Genomic DNA, 13,890 nt, shown 5'->3' with positions numbered 1-13,890 from the left:
ATAAATATAATAGGAGCAAAAATGGAGCAAGTGTACATACAGCAGACAGTGGACTTGGATATGGTGCTTTAAAGTGTTAATTGCTTTATTTGATGTTTGCTCTATTTTTTATGTTTTGAATATGTTCAAGATAAAGATATAAAAGCATGTGAAGTGATCAACTATACTAAAAATAACATGGGAAGTGGTCAACTATACTTCTAAGTGATGTCTTAATGATCAAGTAAAAATTTGTGAAAAAAAACATATATAAGTCGCCCCCCCACCCAAACTATGAAAAAAACCGCGACTTATAGTCCGGAAATTACGGTATTTAAAATAAACATATATACCTATTTAAAATAAACATATATACCAATTTAAAATAAATATATATATGTATTTAAAATAAACATATATTCCTATTTAAAATAAACATATATATGTATTTAAAATAAATATATATACCTATTTAAAATAAATATATATATCTATTTAAAATAAACATATATATCTATTTAAAATATACATATATACCTATTTAAAATAGGGTTCTGTCCTCCCTGAGCTCGCCTTAGGACACCTGCGTTACTGTTTGAAAGTAAGTGGGAAGTGACGTCATTTTCTTCTTCGTTTTGTTTTACGGCGAGAAGGCACCAGCTTCAATGCGCATTACCGACACCTACTGGTTGAAGTCATATGAACTGAAAAAAGAACGAATCATTGCAGGAAGTGATTCGTTCACTCTCGTTCATATATATATATATATATATATATAGTGTTACAGAAATAACCAATTCACGTGTTCGGATCAATATGCTTGTTAAACCCAAACAACTTCTGTGCATTATTTATAAAACTTACCGCTTGTTCAGATGTTGTTTTAGATGTTTAAATTAGGTTTTTATGAGACCAGACGTTTCATAGACATCTATGGCTGACAGGGTTCATTTTAAAACAAGCTTTCAAATAAAAACGGATCTCTTTTAGGGACTAATTATTAATGAATAATAGTAATAAATAATTATTATTAGGTTAAAAAGTATGGAAAGTCTCACTATCAGTCTTTAGGCCTCGCATCTCTACACGTACACACTACAAAACCACCAACACTGTCCACACACGCTCGACTGCAGGCGAAGTCACGCCTCTCTCCATGGTGCTGAAAGTTGAGTCCACCACGAACGAGTGCAGTCCAGGCAAGGCAGCCGCGGATGCTGCAGGGGCGCGACTAACTTGATTGCCTGCCTGCCTGCCGAGCGGTTGAGCGGCCACCCGCGATCCCAACCAAAGCCCGACCCTGGGCCGTTGGTCCCGACAATGGACCTACTTCCCGCCCAGGAGGCAGCGCGCATCTACCACACCAACTACGTGAGGAATTCACGGGCCATCGGCGTCCTGTGGGCCGTGTTCACCATGTGCTTCGTCATCATCACGGTGGTGGTGTTCATCCAGCCTTTCTGGATCGGCGATAGCGTCAACACGCCGCAGGCGGGCTACTTTGGCCTCTTTCACTACTGCATCGGCAACGCGCTCACCTCGGAGCTCATCTGCAAGGGCAGCCTGCTAGACTTCGGCTCCATCCCATCACCGGCCTTCCGCACCGCCATGTTCTTCGTGGCCACATCCATGCTGCTGGTGGTGGCCACCACGGTGTGCTTCAGCCTCTTCTTCTTTTGCAACGCTGGCAGCGTCTACAAGATTTGCGCCTGGATGCAGCTGGCCTCTGGTAAGACGCAAAGTTAAGCTTAAAAAAAACCTTTATTGTGTCTTATTTCATTCGGATTTGGACTGTATGCTTATGTCCAATTTGCCGATCGCCAACCAATCAATGGGCAATGTGCATTCATCAAGTCTTTGGTGCTGAAACGGAGGCTGTTTGTGTTGGACATGCCGGGCTCTTGTTGCAGGCGTGCTTTGTGCATCTGGTGTCAGTGCAAACACTCTGACACCTCTGCTGGGGCTTCAGTTACATGTCAGCCACCTGATCAGGTCAACAGCACCTGTAACAAGACCAGAATGCCAACACAGGGAGCCACAAATTAAGTGAAGGGGTGGGGGGATTTAACTAGTTAGTTGTATGAAATTTACATTTACGTGGAAATTCAACAAATTTACTTCATTTAATTCAAGTTTACTTCATGACCTGAAAGTTAAGAATGGTCTTCGCAGCCGTTTTGATGGTGATGGGCTGCATGATCTATCCCGACGGCTGGGATGCCCCCGAGGTCAAGAGGATGTGCGGCCAGCGGACGGATAAGTACAGCCTGGGGAACTGCACGGTGCGCTGGGCCTACATCTTGGCCATCGTTAGCATCCTGGACGCTCTCCTGCTGGCCTTTCTCTCCTTCACATTGGGCAACCGGCAGGACAAACTGCTCCCGGAAGACTTTGAGGCGGAGGGTGCAGGTAAGGCTTTACCAGGGGGGGAACGCAAGATGTTGTGTTGGTGTTACAATTAAAAGTTAAAGCACAAATTTCATCCCCAAGCTGTCGAAGTATACAAACAATTGTGCTGTTAACACAAATGATACTATTCTTTTTAAATGTATTTCTTTAAAATGGGTCAGTTTGCCGTGACGCGCTATATTAATGTGTTTTCTAAAACAGACAAATTGGCCAGCTCATCTGTACAGTAGATTCGGCGAGGGAAACTAATTCAAACGTGTGATTTTTTTTATCACTTAGATTTACAGTAAGTATAATGAACCAAAATAGAAAAAATATTTAATTAGATACGGAAAAATCTTAAACATAAGCCTATACTAAATATACCTACTGCTTATTATTCTGTCTAGAGTTTGTTTCATTACAATTTTTTGTTTGGGCTACTTATAATTCACCATTTCACTGGTCAACATTTTTTTTTTTTTACAATTTTTTTTAGATCAGAGATGCAAGTAACCTTTGATGATTTTTTTGCGCTGATTCTGTATCCGTGCTGTTTTTCGCTTGCAAATCAGCTTTTAACTATCTATCGCGTTAATGTTCAGTAAGTGTGAATTAAAGGTTTGCCAAACAAGTGGTAGAAGCTTCCCTAATTCTAATCATCATTTCCATTTCACTTCACAGAAAACCCCTGAAGAGCCTGCAGTTTCAAGATCTAAGATGTCACTGTGCAAGACAGAGGTTCCTTCAATAGAACAAGGAAACTGATGCAGTATGCAACATTTTTATTCTAGGTTGAGTTTTTAAGTTTGATTCCACACACACACACACACACACACACACACACACACACACACACACACACACACACACACACACACACACACACACACACACACACACAAATGTACTTGTTGGCCACACAATACAACCAAGCACAAACATTTTCGGTCCATTTATTAAAACACAGCTACCCAGCTAAATCACTTTAGCCAAGATATAAGATTCGTTAGAAACTGTACATAGTAACTAATACTATATGTTTATAGAGAGGCAAATTCTTTGGTACAGATATTTACAACTATTTTCACTTTTTATTTTTCCTCCTTCTCGATGCTTTTTTGTTTTGTGGCTTCCCGGTGCACACAAGTTTCTGAATTGTGTCACTGTAGCACAACTGACTGCCAATAAACTGACCAACTTTCTGAATTTAACCCTAGAAATCATGCATCTTTGCTCGACAATCTATGGAGGTGACATTTAATGAGAAAGAGAATTGTTTAGTGGTGTGTGGTGAATTTGACATTTATTATAAAATATGTGCCTTGACTCAATATAGTTTGAGAAATACCTTTCTAAAAGAACACCAGCGTCCTTTAAAAAAAAAGATAATAAAATTCTACACTGGGTTGCACTGTAGCTAAATAAAAACACCAAATAAACCTTTGTTGTGTGGAAAAATATATTTGCAAATCCTTTCCGAGTACACATTCAGGTGAAAGCAGCACAAGCACAATTTTAGTCGAGCCTATTCGCATGTATTTGCACTGTTCTCCGATGAATAGAGGTTGAAAGGGATTCGCAAATTATTGCATCTATTATTATCATTATTCTTAAGCTATGACACAGCATTAACATTTTGATGATGATTATGTTTGTGCATCAACAGACAAGCACCCACGTAAGTCTGCCTGGAATAATGCTGCAAGAACGTTACCATAGTCAGTGTACATGCCAGCCCCGTGTGCAATTTCCTAAGCCTTCTTTACAAATACAAAAATGTACATTATACATGTTGAACAGAAGATAAAAGACCCAGTAAAAAGACAGCACTAATGAAGTTGTGGGGACATGGCTACATACCCTATGTTTGCTTGGGTTGCTTTTGGTGCAGGAGTAGAACAAATAAGGAAACACTAGCGGAACAAGAACAGGTCCCTACGGATTGGGTACGGCAGTCCAAGTCGACTGAGGAACATCCCTATCGTGCTGAGAGAAGAACCGACACATACGCCAACCAAGAGAAATAAATATTTCAATGATATGCCCAAAGTGGAAAGTGATCTGTTGCATTCTCCGGAGAGAGTGGAAGGAGATGGAGGTCCACTAGAGGGCCAGCCAAGGGTGGCGCAGGCACTCGGCCGCCGTGGCTCTCTTGTCGGGGACCAGCTCCAGCATGGGGAGCAGGAAGTCGGCGAAGCACTCGGCCTCTTGACGGGGCCACTCGTACTTGTCAACCAGCACCTCCAGCAGGCCCCACGGTTTCAGCTTGGTGATGTGTTTTAAGTCCCCTGCGGAAGGAAAACACCTCCCTTACTATTTATGCTGAAATCATTCCATATTCGGAATTCGGACTATTTGGAAAATATGTACAAAAAAAGGTGAATTAAGATTCAGTTATGGATTTGGGTCCATAATATGTATATATCTGAAAATAGCCCATTGTTTCCTCAACTAAAATAATATGTAATGTCGGCTTAAAGTCTGAGGATTTGGATATTTTTCAATTAAACAAGGTCTCTAAACGATTACTCTTTTATGAAAATAAAGATCAATAACTTTGATCATCAATGAGTTGCCATCGCAACTACTTTGACTGCTAAAGGATCTTGTAATACAAATCGCTTTTTTGTTTTACCTTTCTTGGTGAAAAAATCCTTGGAATATTTTCCATTCAATATGAGTTTACGTGGGACACTCCCCAGCAGCTCAATGATCAGCGCTATATGATCTACACCGCACACACAGTTGCATGGGGGAGAAAGACAAAGACCAAAGACAAGAAAGTGTCAGTAACACACAAGTAGCATACCTTTCTTTGTGAAGTATTCCTGTGAGTATTTCCCGCTCAGAGCATAGTGGCGAGGAACTCTACCGAGCAACTCGATCATGAGAGCAAGGTGGTCTGGAGACAAGGCCCGTCAGAAGCAGATCAATGACAAAAAGGGTGAGGAAGAGAGGAGATGGCAAAACAGTCACATGGAGTGCCAACGGATGACAATGACAGCCTGACACGGTAAGCTGCTCATGGATGGCAGTCCGTAACATCAGAATGGCAGACAAAGAAGCGTTTGCATAATTAGCCAATATATTGTATGCTCAAATGAGTCATAATTGTTACACAGTTATAATTTATAACTTGCGGACTCTGATGAGATGGTACAATGTTACCGAAACTGCCGTTTTTTTTTTTTTTTTTTGTTCGCGCGAGTTCTCTGACACTTACAAACCAACTTGTGGAAGAAATGGCAGCTGATGTGGAAAAACTGCTTCCCACTAATAAATCCCGCTTCCTACTAATGTAGCAAGGAGGAGGGACGCCGTGGCAATGATTGTATGCGGTCTGTGCCATGGACAATAATGCATTCACTGCAATGAACACTTTGTTAAAGCCCCAATTAGATGCCGACACGACACAAGCACGCATGCACATACTCACAGGAAATGAAATGTATTAGCATGTGTGAAGGGAAGAGAAACTAATGTTTGAAAAAGAGTTTGCAAGTGAAGGAAGTCTCAAGTGGAAAAACAGCAGCACAGCATGCAAAGAAACAAAGAGTGATCGCATCCTGACATGCTGGAGCAAAATCAAAGTCAGACAAAAAGCATACGGTCAAATAAATAATAATAATGAGGCGGAAGGGGAGGAGGGGGGGAGAAGCAGGGACGCAGGCAGCATTGAAGACAAGGCAATGAAGCTGTTGATGGCCCTGTCTCCAGTGTTGGGGGAGGAAGATGGAAGCGGGGGGTACTCACAGGAATGGTGACACTCCATCACACAATTCTTTCTCATTATGTCTTCATGTGCTCTTAGCTGACTTTTAATCAAGTAGTAGCATGAAGATCCTCTATTCAAGTGTAACAGTGACATTGCTGCTAATTTAACAGGTAGTTACTGAAAACTCCAATTTTGTCAGCTGCCTGCCAATCGTTAACTTCTTGTTGAATTAGCATGTGTGCTCCTTAAGCACAAAATAACATGTCAAGTTAAATCCACGTGGGCAGACGGAATAAGATTTCATGAATAATAGGAAATGGAGAGGGTCATACCTTCATCTCTGGAATAATCTTCACCAGAGTGTGGTTCAAACAAGTAGTCTCCTGTGGCGAGTTCAAATGCCTGAGGCGACAACGGTATCATCATCAAAAAGAATTCATGAAGTGACAAGGAAGAACTAGCATTTTGCTCCCCTGTAGCCGCACTGGTGAAAAAGGCCTGGCCAGGTTGCATTTGTTTGATATCTATGATTTGATGCAGTCCCTCTTACCATGCAGGCTGCACTCCAGATATCCGCCGGTGTGCTGTAACCTGCGCCAATGAGTACCTCTAAGGAGCGGTACTGCCGGGTCTGGATGTCTTCTGTAAAGTGCTTGTGCTGAAGCAGAAGAACAGACAAAATTCAACATAACAGTCTTCCACATTGTGTGTTCAATGTCTTGTCTGATCTGTAAAGGGAAAAAAAAAAATCTCTTATTTCTGTGGAAGTTGATAAGTTTTTGGTCTCAAGAGAGGCAGAGGCTGTAGGCGAAATGAGTGGGACTTAAAATGGGAAATTTTTACAAAAATAATTTGATTTGGTTGACAGGCGGCTTGGCTCAGTAGTAGAGTGAATGTGTGTGTGTGAATGGGCGAATGTGAAGCATTATAAAGCGCTTTGGGCAGCATGTGATGTAGATAAGTGCGGTCCATTTGCTAATGTCTATGAAGGAAGCTAAAGGTGTTCTATTCTGGTAACTGAATGAGACTGGGTGTGTTTGTGTCTGCAAGTCCTGATGGGTCATCAGGAAATCCCTCCGGTCACGATAAGACGACTCACCACCCAGCAGGCATTTCCCAGGTCTGCAATCTTGACCTTGATCTTGTCTGCGTTGATTGGCTCAAGGGGGTTGACGAGCAGGGATCCCGCCGTTTGCTTGCCTACATCGGAGCAGAGATAAGAAAGCACTCAGAAGGCTGAATGAACATCAGAAAGCGGGTGCCAACGTGTATCAAACTGACCATTTTGCAGAATTTCCTCACTTCCATCGTGTTCCCGCTCTTGACAAATGTTCTCCCCCGGTTCCTCCCCCAGCCCGGCAGACACCTGCCTGGCAGACACCCCGCTGCAGTGTGCCCCTTCAATGTCAGTGCGTAGCTCCTCCTTGAGGTCCAAGCCGTTTGAGATGGTGTGGTGTTTCTTCTCTGCAACGTTTCCATTATGTTGGTCTTCCTCCCTCCACCGGGGTAGTCTCTGCTCCGACTCGGCATGTCCATTACAGTTCAGCTCGGCCAACCCTTCTGCATTCACGCCGCTCTCTGAAACCATCCGATAAAGAAAAACGCTTTTCACTCCATTTGTCACACATTTGATACCAAACCAAAACAGTGCACTGTGAGAGATGATTTCATGGGAAATTAAGACTTCCAACCTTGTGCGTCTTCGTTCCCCACATCCTGCAGAGGCATGTGCTTCAGAGGAGCACAGGCCCGGCCCTTTGGAGACTCGGGCTCCTCGTCCACCTCGTCGTCTTCCTCTCGAGTTTCCGTGATCTTCTCCATCTCCTCCAGGTCCATGATGCACTTTTCCAGCAACGCCGCCTGTCGCTTTTGTTTCTTTTTTAACTTCTTCTTCTTGTTTTTGGACATTTTTACAGTCTGTTGAAGAGGGAAACAGAGAAGCTCACAACTGACACGACATTGTGCTGAGGTGGTTGCAAAAATGGACGTGTGGTATCTGCTGGATGAAAGAAGTCATGTGTTTCATTTATAGGCAGAATTCATGATTTTACGTTGGGGAAATTGCAAAGAGACTGTAAAAATGAATACGGCCAGAAAAAAAGCGTGTACCTGTTTTGGAGCAGGTGCGGTGCTAACTGCAAAACAAAGAATGTCATTAGTACAACACGGTTGTCAGCACGTCTGCGTGGACATCAGAAGCGCATTGTGTACTTGCTGAGCCCGAGGGAGGCGGCGCTCCCGTCCGCTGCCATTCCGTAGCTTCTGCCGCCAGCTTGCGGACGTACGGCTCGTCGACGCTCATCAGGATATTCTCCGGCTTGATGTCCGTGTGGATGATCTGACATTTTGTGTGCAAATAATCGAGGCCCTGAAGAACCTGAGAGCAAATTTGGGATGTGATAAGCAATCCCACCTGGTCCTGTGCCGAGCTCCTTGATATTTTGCATGCATAAGATGAAGCAAATCTACCAACGCAAGATGAAAATTGAAACAATATGAGACTAAAAATAAGCGTGTGTGTGTGTGTGTGTTGATTGTGCTCACCTGTCTAATGATGCTCTTTACACAGGGAAGAGGCAAACCCTGGTAATTGGATTTGATGATCCATTTCAATAAGTGATGCCCCAAAACCTCAAATACCATGCAGACATCTGAATAGACAATGTTAAGATCACAACAACGACAAAGTCGTTCCCCTCCTGAACAGAACGCCTGCTGAGTCTTCAGACTTCATTGTACCCCGCACAGACTGCGCCAGACGCATCTCAGGAAGCTCAGCACATGACGGCTGTGCCAATTTTTCACATTTAGTACAGCGCTCTTCTCCATTTAGCTGATGGGAACTTTCCACTGGTCTAAAAGCAGACGTTTTTGTGGGTTGTTGATATGGCTTTTGGCAATACGTAAGTAGTTTCAAGGACCATTGTGGCCTTTTCTTCATTTAACTGGATCCTATTTCTCCAAATAATGCGGAAGCATCATATTGATTGCTCAAATATGAGTCAGACCCAGAATGAGTCAGGTAGGTGACAAACAGCCATAAAGGATACGAGTTCCATTGACGCCGGAAATCTTAAAGTCGTCCAACATCTGGACCACCATCTCCCGTTTAGGATCGTCGGGGTCTGAGTTTCTCACCTGAGCGCAAAGAATGACAATCAGCACCAGACTGGCGTAAAAATACTTTGAATGTGATGATGAAATTTCGACTGAACGGGAGCCAAGCGCTATGGTGCCCATTTATAATTGTCCCCATGGCAGCATTGACTTACAGACTTGAGAAGTTTGATCTCATCCACAGCAGTTTCTGTGTAGTGTTCTGCACTTTTGACCACTTTCATTGCAACAAACCTCTTCATCCTACGAAACAAAGAGAAAAAAAACGCCGCCTTTAAGGTCCAGTATGGGTCAACTGCCACTAGAAGGCAGGCACTAGAGACTGCAGTGAAAATCCAGAGCAAAGTTGCCTACTGGATGTCCCAGGCGAGCCAGACGGTGGAGAAGTGTCCCCAGCCCAGTTTCCGAATGACATGATACTTTCCATTGTAAAGGTCACCTACTTTTACATGATGGTAGCCGCCTACAAAAGAAAACAGCATTACAATTACAGATCAGGTCGACAGAGCCATGGATGAGATGACCACTTTGTCGTATACCACTTTGTCGTTCATTTGACAGGTAAGGATTTCAAGAAGACTCACCTTTGCAATAGTCGTTGGGATCCTCCTGCTCTTCATCATCAGAGCCCAGAATCTCCTCGGGTTCTTCAGGTTCCTGAGGCGAAGCTTCGTGTTGGGCCTGCGGACGACTTCTGGGATTTGCCTGCTGCCTGTTGACAATCCATAATTTTGCCTTTATGAAAGCTACTAATGTGGACTGTTGCTATGATGGCTTCAAGCCAGTGGGAAAGAGTACATAACAGACAGAGAATGTCCTCCATTTGGGATTATTCCACACTGTAACTAACGTGCCATAACAGCAGGCCTATGGATTGCCTTCAACGATCAATAGCTGCGGGTGGAAGCAAAAGCATTCAGTGTTCTTCCTACACTGTGAAAAATGAGTTGGATCTATATAGTTAGCTGCTGTCTTGGCATTTTTCCTCCATGGAATTTCTGGAGGAGCCTAATTTCCAGCTGCCTACAACTCTCAAACTAAGTTGGGCATTCTTCTCAACTGTAATTGCAGTATACGACGTGGCAGCAGGATGGCATAATGGTATTGCATCCAAACCAGTGGCAAGGGACTCATAAAAACATTGAAATAGAAGTCCCGAATTTGCTTTCCTACTGTAAACGTGTCCGATAATTTTGGGGCTTTTGATGATGACAATAATCTTTTGATTGGAAGCATTTGTCAGAAAAAGTATCAAGCGGACCAAATTCAAGTAACAGTAATGCGCTCTACTCTCACACCGTTTCCATTTCTGTGCTCGTGCTGCTTTGAATAAAGCTCATTGCATTCTACAAGTTCACCACCAGATGACACTAACGCACAGTGTCCTTTAACGTTAGAGGGCTTCGTACATCAATTATTTTTGGTCAGTAAGTACGCATTCTTTCTTACATACAGCATACATCCATGACCTTCATTTAAAGATAAATTCTTCAGTTAATTGCTGTTTCTGCACTTGGAAACTCATTTAATTGATTTAATGTCAATAACAAAAAGAAATTTGTAAATATTAAAAAAATTAAACAAGGCCCTTTGAGCGCCAAAGTTCACTATACTTGGACTTTTAAATGTGTCTGAAACAAACTGTGCAGGTCAATCTGAAATCTATCGAAAATGTCAAATTCAGTCACGTCTTTTTGAGGAACAGAAACAACTAGGAAGCAAACATCTCTTCACTATTGCGTGATTTGGGGCTTGCGCTTCTATTTCCTACATGAGCCATGTATGGAGAAAGATCCCATCCAAAGTTAGTGATGTTAAGTGTTTTAGTTGTATGTGCCACTTTTGTCCATCATATCATGCCATGCAATTCTCGGAAGAACGCCACGCTTCTGTGGCTTGATGCGGGCTTCTTTATTTTCACGCTTTATACAGTATAGCCTACCCCCCGGGGCTGTTACATAACAACTCTAGAGGATGCCATCGGCAGCATGATTAGTTTGAGGGAAGAAGGGGAAGACAACTGCATTAGTATGGTAGAGGAAGATACAAATGTTTGCTATCTAATAGTCATTTGAAATTCTAACAAAGAATTCAGTAGGGGTGGGGGACAATTAATATCCTGATGTGCATTGCATTCTTATCATCCTGCTGCACATGGTTAATTCTCACTGAAGCACTTATTTCTTTCGTTCAGGATTTTTCATTGCGATGTAGTGTAAATGATGCCGGGTAATTGGGTAACTAATTCGTTCATCACGAGTTTATTTGTTTTTATTTTTGCAGCGGAAAAGGTTCTTCTGCACGTTGAACAATAGTCCATTTTGAATGAAAAATACAATGCCAATGAAAATATGTGGACTGTAAGATGAGAAACAATAAGCAAGGCAGTAGCAATTAAGGGGGAGAAGTACCAACACACTGAAGAGGGATAAAAACTCACTTTTTGCAGGTCTTCTTGGCTTTGACCCTCTTTTTCCTCGCCTGAAGAGCCAAAACTGTGGACATAAGAGACAGATTGTTTCACGCTTTAGCTGATTCACAAATGTACTGTTGAGATACACACAAAAGCAAAACGTGTTCTACTTGCATTGAGCAAAACAGCGAAGCGCCGTGACTGTGTCGATACTGTACGTCTGTACTTCCAATTTAAAAAAAAAAAAAAATGCTCCAGAAGGTTAACTATTACAAGGTTTGGTAGGAATCGAGTTTTGTTCTTTACAAATATTATTTTACTTCATTGAGTCTCCTTTTGCCACCCCGTGATTATAATACTAACAACCAACGCGCAAAACCGTTTTAATATGGAAAATAACACACGCTTCTACTTCCTCCTAGCTGTCCCTAATGAAGAGACCAGTACAACTCTTCTCTACTTGAAGTCACCATGAAGGAGAGAAAAGTTAGGTAAGCTACGTATGACTACCGGGCCACATTCAACAAGTATTGTCGTGGATGAATTCACTTGAATATGAATTTATGTCTACTCACATTGTTTACCAAAGGAGCCTTTTACTAATCTTTTGAAGAATGCAGTCATTTTGAAGGTGCATCTTTCAATTTAAGGCAAAAATAGCATCAAGCACAAATAACTTTCTAGGTGGAAAAAGTGTAGTTGCACACAATAGCTTTATATGTATATGCGCAAGTTTCAGCTAAATCTACCCAGTAGCTCCTGCAAAATAGAGTGAAATCACATATCTCTGTGACAAAGGCCCTGTTACCATGGCAACCAGCGCTGATATTTTTTTTCAAAATGACATCACAGGTTCACGTTGCAAAATTTGAACAGCTTCATTATTATCCTTCCTAAAATACAATCCACCACTTTAAAAAGTATTTGTGGTCAATGTAGTATGCTAATGAGGTCCCTTAATCAATGCCAAGTACATCAAAATGTTAATCTTTCTTGAGCTATCTTAAGAAATAATGACATATTTGACAAGATTTTCAATAGGCAAAATAACACAAAAGCTCTTCCCAGAAAGACACAAAAAACACAGTTTCTAAGGAATCGTTGTACAAAGATCTAAATGGCCTTTCCAATCAGACTTTGCATAGTGATCTCCATTTGTGGGAAATTTGATTTAATTGATTTAAAAAGTGCTGGACATAAAGTAAAAATCAGACATGCGTAAACAGTAACCTATGCAGACAATTGGCGGGTTATCGTTGACACCTAATTGTAAACACTTATTTTAAAAAGGTGATGTTGGAAGATGAGTTTGCAATTTGAAAGAATGAATTGAGACCCTAGTTTGGTGTATATTTATAGACATTTTTGGCGTGGGGGCGTGTACTATTGATTCATTTTAGACCAAGGTGAACTGTACTGTATTTCATATATTTGTTTTCTGTTTATAGCTCCAAAATATCCATCAACTGTCTCACAGCGCTCATCATTTTGTAATAGTGTAGAGCAATACAGCTTTAAAGCAAACCACCCGGATACCGATCAGAGATATCTGCAACAGATACGTGTGCCAATAATAACTAGATGAAAAGGCGTGTTGCTGTGAAATAATAAATTGGAAAAAGACGTCGTAGATGTCACAGAAAGAGCGAGAAGCTTTTCTGTGCCTAGCTAATCCTCACACGGCTAACACTAGCTCGCGGCGGTTAACCATACGAAACAAACGCATTCGATTAAAACATTGACGCGGCTCTACGTCTAACAACGTTTCCCGTACACGGGGTAGAGCAGGAATGACATGGCGACCAACGTTTCTCCGACAACGTGTGGCAAACGTTTACCTTTTCTCTCCATGTTGTAGCTTCGCTGTTAGCTACAGCGCCAATGACCGAATGTTTGGCGCATGCGTATTGGGTGAGAGGGCGAAGAGGCGGCTTCGCTCAGGCACTGCACACGCGGAAATTACAAATTGCATGACAATCAACGTTTTTTAGAGTAATATTTTATTTTTAAGCCAATAAGTATTTAAATTGTGGGGAATTAAAAATCATGGTAGCAAATAAAAAAATCAATATAAACAATGTTAATAGCATTATATGTATGTATTTATTACAGATTTAGTGTAAGAGGATTGGTATTTATTACAGTTTTCTTAGAGTCCTTGGATTCAATTTGCTATAAAATTCCAAGCTGTTATCCTTTAATCTTTTGTTTATGTTCGTTTGCCAACAACAAATGTTGATGGGTCAATGTGACCTGTGCTGTTTAATCAGGAGGA

General features: G+C 41.8%; 2 protein-coding genes across 6 annotated transcripts; one reads left to right on the top strand and one right to left on the bottom strand.

The window, feature by feature from the left end:
- Positions 1-1,299: 1,299 nt before the first annotated feature.
- Positions 1,300-3,798, top strand: lhfpl5b (LHFPL tetraspan subfamily member 5b). Its single transcript, XM_088366927.1, has 3 exons — positions 1,300-1,708; positions 2,152-2,388; positions 3,052-3,798. Exons 1-3 carry the CDS (start codon positions 1,300-1,302, stop codon positions 3,060-3,062), a joined length of 657 nt encoding a protein of 218 aa, XP_088223053.1. The 3' UTR covers positions 3,063-3,798.
- Positions 3,799-3,811: 13 nt separating this feature from the next.
- Positions 3,812-13,563, bottom strand: srpk1a (SRSF protein kinase 1a). Of its 5 annotated transcripts, XM_088366908.1 has the most exons (17): positions 13,454-13,563; positions 11,643-11,697; positions 9,787-9,914; positions 9,557-9,665; positions 9,358-9,445; positions 9,136-9,223; positions 8,630-8,736; positions 8,297-8,462; positions 8,195-8,220; positions 7,777-8,002; positions 7,367-7,663; positions 7,185-7,285; positions 6,636-6,743; positions 6,418-6,487; positions 5,180-5,272; positions 5,006-5,098; positions 3,812-4,658 (listed from the first exon to the last, which is right to left on the bottom strand). In XM_088366908.1, exons 1-17 carry the CDS (start codon positions 13,464-13,466, stop codon positions 4,474-4,476), a joined length of 1,953 nt encoding a protein of 650 aa, XP_088223034.1. In that variant the 5' UTR covers positions 13,467-13,563; the 3' UTR covers positions 3,812-4,473. The 5 variants fall into 5 exon arrangements, with proteins under 5 accessions (XP_088223034.1, XP_088223026.1, XP_088223017.1 ...); XM_088366900.1 differs by lacking the exon at positions 5,006-5,098; XM_088366891.1 differs by lacking the exon at positions 5,180-5,272.
- Positions 13,564-13,890: the final 327 nt, after the last annotated feature.

The sequence above is a fragment of the Syngnathus floridae genome, chromosome 2, assembly GCF_059516105.1.
Source record: "Syngnathus floridae isolate MCC-2025c chromosome 2, RoL_Sflo_1.0, whole genome shotgun sequence".
Lineage (NCBI taxonomy): Eukaryota > Metazoa > Chordata > Actinopteri > Syngnathiformes > Syngnathidae > Syngnathus > Syngnathus floridae.
This window is presented reverse-complemented; position numbering and strand designations above follow the sequence as displayed.

Bases quoted from the DNA above. Each gene is read 5' to 3' on its own strand.
- lhfpl5b (XM_088366927.1), top strand. From the start codon at position 1,300: ATGGACCTACTTCCCGCCCAGGAGGCAGCGCGCATCTACCACACCAAC. The intron at 1,709-2,151 runs GTAAGACGCAAA...TGGTCTTCGCAG, and splicing joins CTGGATGCAGCTGGCCTCTG to CCGTTTTGATGGTGATGGGC.
- srpk1a (XM_088366908.1), bottom strand. The intron at 9,446-9,556 runs GTAGGCAACTTT...TTTGTTTCGTAG, and splicing joins TGGCTCGCCTGGGACATCCA to GATGAAGAGGTTTGTTGCAA. The intron at 4,659-5,005 runs GTAAAACAAAAA...TTCCTTCCGCAG, and splicing joins GGATTTTTTCACCAAGAAAG to GGGACTTAAAACACATCACC.